General features: G+C 37.5%; 1 protein-coding gene across 1 annotated transcript; it reads left to right on the top strand.

Moving 5' to 3' along the window:
• The first annotated feature begins 604 nt into the window (after nucleotides 1–604).
• On the top strand, nucleotides 605–11,116 carry LOC124984410 (myoregulin). The gene is made up of 3 exons (XM_047551956.1): nucleotides 605–721; nucleotides 10,054–10,176; nucleotides 10,891–11,116. The coding sequence occupies exon 3, from the start codon at nucleotides 10,911–10,913 to the stop codon at nucleotides 11,049–11,051; it is 141 nt and encodes a 46-aa protein (XP_047407912.1). The 5' UTR covers nucleotides 605–721; nucleotides 10,054–10,176; nucleotides 10,891–10,910; the 3' UTR covers nucleotides 11,052–11,116.
• Nucleotides 11,117–11,452: the final 336 nt, after the last annotated feature.

Genomic DNA, 11,452 nt, shown 5'->3' with positions numbered 1-11,452 from the left:
TTTTGAAATGTAGCTTTTCAAAAGAAGAGAGTCACTGCAGACCAGAAGCCAGGTCATGATAATACCCCTGTTTCTACCATGTCCCTTTTACAGGTTCCCTGTTATAAATGCCACCAACCCCAGGTCCATTCCCCTCATCCCACATGTAACTGTAGTTTTCCAGGAATAATTTAAGGATCCTGGAGGGAGGGAGGCTAATGAGCTAAAAGGTAAACAAACTTTAAATTTGATAACGTACATTTGAAAATTGATTCGTTGATATGTTTTGAAAACAGGGGAGTCAAAGCAAATAAGGCAAAATATATACATTTGAAAACATATTCTGTTATCCACAGAAAAGAAGTGATCAGAAGAGCAGTGGTAGTATAGCATTAAATAATCATTGTGTTTTCAATATTAAGGGTATTCTTTAGGTTGGTGGTGGAACTCAGAGTACTTAACATCAGGGCCTATTGATTATGGAGGAGCTGGTCCTCTTCTGGTGGCTTATTTGAGCTGCTGTATAGGATATTTTTGTCATAATTTATTCCACCTGTGTCTGTCAATTCCTTTCCACTTGCCTCCTCCATGTCATTCTGGCTCATGTTTCTTCATAAAGCTCTAAGCCAGTTATTAATAACAGCCCAGTGAGCTCCCGATCCACCAAGAGCATATGGTGCTTTTCACCAGAAAGAGAGATCATTCCCTTGACTTTGGACTTTGCTTATTGAACCCTTGAACCGTAAGTGCTGTTTTTTTGTTGTTGTTGTTGTGTTGTTTTTTTTTTTTTTTTTTCATTGTTGTTTTTTAGCTATTGCATTTAAAAATATTGGTGTAGAAGGAAAATTAAGTGGGACTCTTGTTCACTTCTGGTAGAAGGAGGATATAGTACGTTAAGACTCACAAAGCCCCTTCCATTTTCTGCAAGTTTTATAAGGTGGATTATGAAAAATATTAATTAATTAAAATCCCACGCCTTTCATTTTCTTTTCTGGCTAAATAAAAGCAGGAGGAGAAGCAAGGGATTAATAATACTATATATAAATTACTTGACTAAGCCCTGTGGCATGACTTGGTACTCCTATCTCCCTGTGTTTTCTCTCCAAACAGAACTCCGGTGATGTCAAAAATTAGTTTCACATTTGAAAAGTAACATGGGAGAGTTGGATGGGAACACGGGCCCTTGTTTTTCCATGTTCCAGGTTTGGGTCAGAGAGGGTGCTGTCTCATTGCATGGGTCTGTTGCTTCTTTGCTTTTTAGCCAAAGGCTTTGTGTCTGCAGCCTTCTTTTGTAATGGCTGCTTCTGGTCACTGTACTTGCTTTCTGGAAAAGGAGGGTCCTGAAATCCAGAAAGGCAGATGCCTTGCTTGCTCCTTGTGAGCAGAGCTGAAACCTGACACTCCAGTCCTTCTGCAGGACCACAGAGTAGCATAGCTTTCTACTTTGCTTATACATGTTCAGTTCCTAAACAAGTGCATCAGACTTCCAGATAGAATGTGTAAGGGAAGTATTATAATGACTTGGAAAGGGGCAGATATGTGCCTGGTTTGGAACACTTACAAGTTGTGCAACTGAAAGCAGGAACTCAATCACTCCAAGCTTTGGTTTCCTCCCTTGTGAAATAGGAATCATAACCTGTTTTTCTGGGTTGTCCAGTTTATTCATAATGTACATAAGTATTCAAGTATAGTGACAGCTCTCTTAAATTTATTTATAGAATCCTTCTTCAAAATTTTCTTAAATCTTCCTAATCATCTGTCATTTGTTTGAAATTCAAACCCAGGACCTTCAAATATGGTCTCTGACAGGAAACATTAATCTAGAGTATGGAGGCAATATTAAACTTTCACTGCTTTTAATATCCTCTTTTTTAGGGTGGTGTAAGTCTGTGAATGCAGAGGATGGATGGATAGAAGTAGGATATTAGCAGCTCAGGACATTAAGTTTATAATTATGATCAATGATGATAGGAAGCTCCAGAAGCTGTTCAGAATATAAGCTATTGCTTTCATAAACTCACCTGTTCTATTATAATCAGAATTCTAAAATTTTCTTTTGACTACTGTACTTTTACATTTCAAAAAGTTCCCTCCTTGACATGTTTGATTCCATTCTGTGTCTGACTAGAACAGAAAGGAAAGTTGTCTCTGAGGTGCCTACTTCCCACAGGTTACCCTGTAGCTCAGGTGATTTGATAAGATTTATGTTTTCCTCTATAAGATTGCATTCTGCAAAGATGTACTTAATTCCTACTGTGTGAAAGATACAGAGCTAAGCCAGGAAGGGGTTCCTGAGTCCTTTAATATGGAGAAAGAAGCCATTTTATAGATAACTGTGGTAAGAACCAGAAGGGGCTTGCTCAGCATTCAGTGTCTTTCAGGGTCTCTCCTTGGGTGTCATCTTCCAAGTAACGAATATATGAGGCATAGAAGAAAGACATCTTGATGTTACATCTCCCCACCTCTCCCTGCCAAGAAAGACAAAAAAAAAAAAAATGATTGAGCACCCACCTTGTTGCAAGCCCTATGCTAACTGTTGGAGAGATCAATTCTTTTCTAAAGGAGGTCACAGTCTTCGATTGAAACTTGAAATTGTGTTCTTCTATTTAGCTATCTACTTTCTCAACTAAGCTTGACTCCATATGAAATCCAGCTGGTTTGAGGAATCATTTCTGCATCTAGAAAACATTAAAAGATGGCAGCAGTGAATGTCTGCGGAGGGGTGTGTGGTGCATGCCCAGAACAGTTGAAGAGGTCTTACTAAATGATCTTGAGAACTCAAAAGAATTCCAGAGATTCTCTACTTTGTGTTCCTTGACCCTAAGCCAGGAATGACACATTTTTGGATAGCTGAGTTCTGCAAATAAAAAACCCCACCAGTGGAACAAATAACCCCTCATTCTTATTTCTGTTTCTTCATACCTCTTGAAGGACAGCTTTGCTTGGTGCCTCTGTGTTGGGTCTCTGTCAGAAAACCTATGGTCCCCAGTCGAGTCTCTGGGCATTTTATCTGGCTTTGCTACAGCCGTGATTCATGGAGAGGGTTGGGAAATTTGCATGAATAAGGCTGATATCATTGTGATTATTTTGATACCAGAATATCTCTAAACGTCGAATGCCTGTAACTGAGTAATTTTATGCATTTTAGGGGCAATGCACAATCTATTTCCAGTGGGAAAATGGCAGACGGAAACTCATCCTTCAGGACTCCTGGTTGTGGATGATTAAGGGAATACTTTGGTTCATGTATGGAAAAGAGTTCATTTTAGGACATTTACTTGCAACATTTGAAGCATGGTCGTATATGGCTTGGGAATGCCAAAACTAATAGGCAGTGACAAGGAAAAAATGGGAGAGGTACAGTTCAAGAGATGAGAAACAGTGGTTCCAGTCGAATCTTCCCCTGGAGCCTACAGGCAAGCAGGGGACCTTCGTGAGTGCAGCTAGCAGTGCTCTGCTGCTCCCACCTGTGTGTCTGCCTTGATTTCCCAGGACTTTCCATGTCTTAAGGACCATTGGTTCCCACTCATCATTCTGAGTAGCTCCATCCCTCTTCATTATAGTTGGGCTGCAGGGAAGGGGCCATGCTTCTGGCTCTGCTGCTTCATCGAAGCACTGTTTCTGTAGAGGCAGGCAGCATTCTGGGCTCTTGGATTGAGTTCTTGCCAGTGCTGTGATATAGTGGCTGAGGCTGTGGGCTTTGGATGCAAACATAGCTCCATCCATTTCCTTGGTCACCTCTAAATGTGTGATAGCACATCTGGATGGATTGGCTAACTCTTTGGGCTTTGGTTTTTGACTAAGGAGGGAGTGGTATTAATATTCCACCTCATGAAGTTTTATGAGATGAAAATCAAAGTATGTGCGGGCTTAACTTTAGTTTTGAATTAAATCCTTTCAGATCTCGGCAACTGCAACCTACCTGCTTAGTTACCACCTAGTTAATCCATTCAAGTGGATTAACACAATGATTAATTAATTAAGGCTCTCACAACCCAATCATTTCACCTCTAAAGTTTCTTGCATTGTTTCACACAAGAGCTTTTGGGGGCCACCTCCAATCTAAACCAAAATAAGCAGGGACCAGCTCATAGTAGACCCTGAAAAAACAAAAGTTATCATAATTAGGTGACCTATTAAGCAAAACCGGATAGATATCAATGGTTTTACTTTTCAGCATGTGTCTCTAGGGAACTTCCATGAATATTATCTTAACTGTTATATATTGATGGAAATAGGAGTAGGTTTAGGAAATTCTTTCCAAAAAAGAAAATATTTTTGAAATGTAACTCATACTGTTAAGATTATATACTTGAATCCAATGAAAAGTATTTTTCTTTTGATTGCAATACAGCCTTTGCAAAGTATGTTCTGTTCTTTGTCTTGACCAAAAGTTCACATCTAATAAAGGGAAGTGGTAGGGGTTGAAGGAAATTGAGAAAAGGGAACTAGTAATACTCTTATATGATAGATGGTTTTTGTTGTTGTTGTTCATTTTGTTTGCCCCCAGGGGATCAAGCCATTTAGAAAATGCACTCTTCCTGTACTCCAAAGAGTTGGGATTAATTTGGGAAAACTTTTAATATAAAAATAAGAAGATAATAAAACTTTCAAAGGCAAGGGCCTGAAAGCTGGTGGTAGAGTGAAGAAGAGGGAATACCATGAAGTCTAGCTCTTAGAAATGAAGAGTTATTGCTATTCTCCACCTGTCTAGTTTTCTGTGTGAGCTGTCTCTACTCAGCTGTTCAATAAACAATGAACAGATCAATTTTAATTAGACTATTTGGACCTAAATCTTGATGGAGTCAAGAAAAAAAGTAAAGTTTTTAAAACTAGATGAGAGATTACCCATTCTGCTTTCAATTGACATTTTATAAAATAATGAATTGGGCCATTATTGGTTATTCCCTGTAATCCCAGCTATTCTGGAGACTGAAGCAGGAAGACTGCAAGTCCAAAGCCAAGCTGGGCAATTTAGGGAGACTCAGTCTCAAAATTAAAAAAAAAAATAAAAAGAACTGGGTTTGTAGTTCAGTGGTAAAAAGCCCCTGGGTTTAATCCCATACATAAATAAAATAATAAAGTGACTCCCAGGTGGCCTTAGGAAATGAGAAAAAGAGAGGGAGACACATTCAAATAAGGGGAAATCATGATCATGCAAAGTTTCAATGTAAATATACTTGACCCAGAATAGTCTAGGATGTCATAACTGAAATTGAAAGTCATGTCATTTGGCTGTATTTATTTAGCACTCATTTGTTTGTTTATTTATTTATATTTAACTTTTGGTACTAGAGATTGAAGTCAGGTTCTTGAATATGAGTGCTGTAACACTGAACTACACCCACATCTCTTTTTACTTTATTTTGAGATGTCAGTTGCCCAGGATAGTCTGGAGTTTGTTATTCTCCTGCATCAGCCTCTCGAGTAGCTGGGACTACAGGTGTGAGCCACATGGGTATGATGTTAAAATCTACATTCAAGATAAAAACCATAGACTTGAGAGGTTCACATTTAATAAGTTCCAGCATAGTTTTAACAATATCTGTCCATTCAAGTGTTGGTTATTATCAAATAAAATTATGGAGATACTACTTAGAAAATATTGAGTAATTAAATATGATTACAACTCACACTTTGGCCACTCATTACACCCCTAGATTTAAAAAGTATTCTAATTTGTTTAAAATCTATATATATATTTTTAGTGCATGTTTTATTAGCTGAAAAATGCTAGGAATATTTTTTTCTGCAAATTTCCCGTACATTCCAAAGAAAAATCACTTGATGATTGAGATTCTAGCTATCAGAATTAATATAAATCAAAGTATTGTGATAATCATAATTTTAATCTTCAGTAAAACCAGTGTGTATTAACAACTTTGTAATGATATAAACTTGTGCCTTCCAATGATTTTGATCTAGAAACAAGGGGAAGAACCAAACAGGAACCAACAGGAACCACCCAGGTTCCTGTTTTTCATGAGCATTTTGAATAAGACAGGAATGTGTCGTTCAGTGAAAGAGATTTGTGTTATTGACCATATTAATTACAGATTTTCATTTAAAATATTCCATTGATAAATGTAATTTTCCTTTGATTAGCATTTGTTATAACTGGATTGACAAAAGTACAATCAGAATACATTACTTTTAAGTAGATGGAGAGGGAAGAAGACCAGCTGTAATAGGATTACTTTCTGTAGTTTCTGGCATTATAGAGGCAACCACTTTCTAAATGAAATTGTATGAGAAATAGAAATAGCATCACCTGTAGTCTTCCTCCAAGCTTAACTACTATGACCACTACTGACATTATATATATTTCTCTTGTCTTTTAAGAATATTTCTAATAAAAGTTCTAAAACACATACAAAAGAGCATATAAGACTTCTATATATAGTTTAACAAATAGTTAAAAAGTGTTTGCCCGTGTAAACACCACCTAGGACAAGAAATGAAGCATTGCTGGAAGCTCCTGCCTGTCCATTTCTGTTTTAGTCAGTTTTTTCGCTGCTGTGACTTAAAGACCTGACAAGAACAATTTTAGAGGAGGAAAAGTTTATTTGGGGGCTCATGATTTCAGAGGTCTCGGTTCCTAGACAGATGGCTCCATTCCTCAGGGATCGAGGTGAAGCAATACATCAAGGTGAAAGAGTGTGGCTGATGGAAGCAGCTCACATGATGATCAGTAAGCAGAGAGAGATTCCACTTCTCCAGATACAAAATATATACCTGTTATGGTTTGGATGTGAGGTGTCCCCCAAAAGCTGCATGTGAGACAATGCAGGAAGGTTCAGAGATGACATGAGGTTGTAAGAGTCTTAACCCAATCAGTGAATTAATCCCCTGGTAGGTATTAGCTGAGTGGTAACTGAAGTGGAAGGTGCGGCTGGAGGAGGTGAGAGTTGGAGAGTGGTTTTGAGTATATATATGTATCTGGCAAGTGGAGACCTCTCTGTGGGCTTCCTGATCAACATGTAAGCTGCTTCTCTCCACCACACTCTTCTGCCATGATGTTTAGCTTTACCTGGAACCCTGAGGAATGGAACTGGCCTTCTATGGAATAAGATCTCTGAAACTGTGAGCCCACAAACTTTTCCTCCGCTAAAGTTGTTCTGGTCAGGTCCTTTAGTCACAGTTAATCCTGTCAGTGGATTAATTGATTGTTAGGATTAAGAGACTCTCCTAACCCAATCATTTCACCTCTAAGACTTCTTGTACGAGCTTTTGGGGGATACCTCACATCTGAACCATAACACTTCCTCTGTCCTCAGGTGCCATGACCCTAATTTTATGGCAGCCAATTCCTTTTTTTCTTAATAAATTTAACACCTATACTATTGCAACCCACATATATACCCCTGAGCCATACACTTTAGCTTTTGTTTGTTTTTTTTTCTTTTTTTGCTCATACAAAAGTACTTACACTGTGTTTTCTTTTTTGCCTTGCTTTTAAAAAAATTCAATATGATGTTTGTAAGATTCACGCTGTTTTCGTCTGTAGCCATAGTTTAATTTTCATTACTGTGTAATATTCCATTACATGACTTTGCCACAATGTTAACTATGTACTAATACATTTTGGGTTGTTTCTAAGTGGAAGATATTTTGAATAATGTTTGAATGTATATCCTGGTATAGATAGTCTGGTGTTCCTTTAGGGTATGTACCTAGGAGGTGTAAAGAGTGGCCATATGTATGAGTTGCAATCATATTTAATTATTTAAATGCCTTCTAAGTAGCATTCATAATTTTATTTGATAATAACCATCATTTGAATGGACACATGATACTCCATTTGTGATAAAGTCATAGTTTATTTAAAGAGTCTCCTTATTTTTGCTTTTAACTTTTTTTTTTCAGTAAGGATAATGAAACTGTGGATATGCCTATTTCTGTGCATATGTTTACCTTGTTAAAAGTCTTAATATTATGATTCATTCACTTAAGACTTATTCTCTTATTCACACAAGATCTATCTATTCTTCTCCAATCCAAGTATTAACCAGGTCTGCCCCTGCTTAGCTTCCAAAATCAAATGAGATCAGGCATATTCAGGTTGGTATGACAGTAGACTCTTCTTTTCTATGTGTATGATATACAGGTTAAGCATCTATAATGTTACCATTGGGGGTTCAGTTGGGGTCCAGGTTCTTGGTACCTCAAGCAAAGAATTGAGCAAAACACACAGAAGTAATAGACCAACTACAGCTTTTTGAAGGTGAAGGTGGTGAAGGTCCCCATAAGACAGAGTAGCTCAAGACCCTGATATCTGGAAATTAGGGTCTTACATGCTGACCTGTGAGTCTTTCTCTTCCCTATGTGGACCTAATTGAAGACCTTACCCCATTGGTGATCTTATGATTCCTGATCAGTGTACTGTCCACTTTACTTCCTTTGGTCATTTTAGAATCCTGAACTTGTGGCAGGAATCATCATGGGCAATGAGTTCTCAGTGGTGGGAGTTGTCATGGTCATTGAACTTATCTCAAACAGAGACATGATGACTCATCTCCCGTCTTGTCCTCCACAGGCATTTTTCTTGTACCCTGCCTCTGTCCTCTTAGAACCCCTGATTTTTTACCTAATACTAAACCAAAAATCTCAAATGCAAAATGCTCCAAAGTATGACATTTTTTGAGTACTGACATGGCACCACAACCAGAAAATTCCACACTTGACCTCATGTGATGGGGTGCAGTCCAATCACAGGTGCACTAAAGATATTGTATACAATTATCTGAGGCTATGTTTTAAGGGGGTGTATATACTGAAACATAAGTAAATTTCTAATTTAGAGTTGGGTTGTATCTCCAAGATATATCATCCTGATTCTGTACATGAAACAATTCCAAAATCTAGAAAACTCAGAAATCTGCAATACCTCTGGTCCCAGTCATTTGGTATCAGGGATATTAAACCTGTAATTCAATTAAAAAAAAAAAAAAAAGTCTTACTGGGAAACGGTGTGGTGTTGGGGCAAGGTAAAAAGACTGCAGTGAAGGCTTTTGAGTGTAACATCTTTGTATTTAAGGCATGCCATTCATGTTGCCAGCTCAGTTTAAGCTTCTTTGACTCTGTTCAAGATAGAAATGATGAAGAGGGAAGCGACACCATGGGAATGCGGCTTCACTGACACACAGGGAGTAGCACAGGGGTTAGGGTTCCCAGTTGGACTCTGTGTGGAAGTGAGGGGTGGGCTTTCACAGACAGAAAGGTGGGCTCCTGCAGGCACATGTCTTGTCAGTTCTTGGTTCTCAGCACTGGGAGCAGCGCTTGACACTGGGATCTGCTCCTGTGCACTGGGACGTCTGCACTAGGCTGGGAAAAGATGGTGGGGATACTCACAACCCCCACCCCAGGAAGGTCATATAGAGGTCAAGTTCAGGCATATTGCTCTTGTGGGGTTGTGGGAAAGCTTGGGTAAGGAGTCAACAGCTCCTAAACTTGGCCATTGATGGAAACATATTTTTTGAAAGACGCTTGTGTTAGGCAGGATAACCTGGTTGGGGAGTGGGGCCCTCCCAGCACTGTCTCAATTCATATAGATTATCCAAAGGAGAATTACATGGTTGAAGGATATAGGAGTCATATTTTGAAGCCTATTGTGGTTACAAACCTACTCTCCCATTTTTTAATTTCTGAAAGTTATACAAAATCTTATAAGACTTAAAAATTAGACGTATAATCTGATGAGTTACTCTCTTACATAGAGAAAGTTTTTGTTTGTTTGTTTGGTTTGTTTTTAGTGTTGTTTTGCCATGAAGATAGTTAAGCATTTGTTTTAAAATACTTTAAGGAAATTTTTTCTTTAAAAATTGTGAATGTTTGCCCTGACAGGAAAACTCTAGAATTCAGCTGAATCTTTCTGCTAAATGTTCAGGGTTTAGATATACAGTTCTCTGATAAATGAAAAGAAAATGTCACATTTTCTAAAGTCCACTCTTCAACATCTCCATCCTGTCTACTTTTGAAAGTAATTTCAGAGTTTCTGCAGGCAGACTGCCCATCCCTTCATGAGCTCCATTACCTCAAATGTCCAATTAAATCTTTTAATGTGCTTTGACCCAGGAACCAAGGTTGCTAGGAGACCACCTGTGCTGAATGTACTTGGCCTAGCAAGAGCAGACTGAGGAAAAAAACAAAGCAAAAACTGAGGAGCTTGTTACCTATCACTACCTGGGATTAATTCAGGTAAGTTTAATTTAGAAATGTGGAGGAAATGGAACATTTGATGTCCCATGCAGTGACCAAAACCTGCAGAAGGAAGTTGAAGAAAGGTCAAGGAAAGAAAGACTTTTTGCTGTTGTTTTTAATTCTGGGTTGGTGGTGTGGCTCAGTGGTAGAGCACTTGCCCAGCACGTGTGAGGCCCTGGGCGTGATCCCAAGCATTGAGGAAAAAAAAAAAAACCAAAAACATATATATATACACACATATATGAATGTATATGTATATATATATATATATATATATATATATATATATTTGTATATATGTCATTACCTACCTTTCCCCATGTCTTCAAATTCTTATTTCCTGATAATACCAACTGTACAGGTTAGAAGAGTGGCAACTTGATTAATGCCAATAAAATGGTTGAGTGATAAATGACTGAAGGTCTTTCATAAATAAACTGCTGATGATGTGAAAAGAGCTATTTCTCTTTTATTTTTAGGATGAAAGAGAAGTTTAGCATTTGTCATATAGACCAACCTGTGATGACCATGAGATAGAGTGGTGAATGAGTTGGGGAAAAATATTTTAGTACATTGTTTGGTTTCAAATAAGTATGAAGTAGTCCCTAGATGTATCTTTATCACTGTACTTTAATAATGCAAATATCAAGTGGAAATAATCAAGATGATGAATGTGTTCGCTTATGGATACTTTTCTCTTTTTTCCCCTAGCAAGCAGGAATATTCAGAATATGACTGGAAAAAGCTGGATATTAATTTCTACTACTACCCCCCAAAGTCTGGAAGATGAAATTTTGGGAAGACTTCTAAAAATTTTATTTGTTTTATTTGTTGACTTAATGTCTATAATGTATGTTGTTATAACTTCATAGAAAGCTGACTGACTTTACATGTGTATTTCAAATTAAATTCTAGTGAATAAAGATTTGTATTTTGATATGTTGAGTGATTTTTAATTTGGTGATATCACCAATTCATTTTAGAAGACAAAAAAGCATTATAATAAAAACAACATTGCACAATCTTCAGTACTTTATGGTTTCTAATAAAAATTTCACGAAAATTGAAGTAGTAGGTTTCCCTGCCCCCCCGAAAAAATCAACAGTACTGAGTTTTAAAGCTTCTCAAATCTTAAACGTTGTTATTTAGTGTATTGACTAAAATTAATAGAGGAAATTATAAGTGATGTTGATTTTTAAGAATCCGTGCCTATGTGAAATTTTATGTTATTCTTATTTAACACACCACACATAACATCCCAGGAGCATAATCT

This window comes from Sciurus carolinensis, chromosome 5, assembly GCF_902686445.1.
Source record: "Sciurus carolinensis chromosome 5, mSciCar1.2, whole genome shotgun sequence".
Classification (NCBI taxonomy): Eukaryota; Metazoa; Chordata; class Mammalia; order Rodentia; family Sciuridae; genus Sciurus; species Sciurus carolinensis.
Note: the sequence above shows the minus strand (reverse complement) of the source record. Positions and strands in the feature narration are given on the sequence as shown.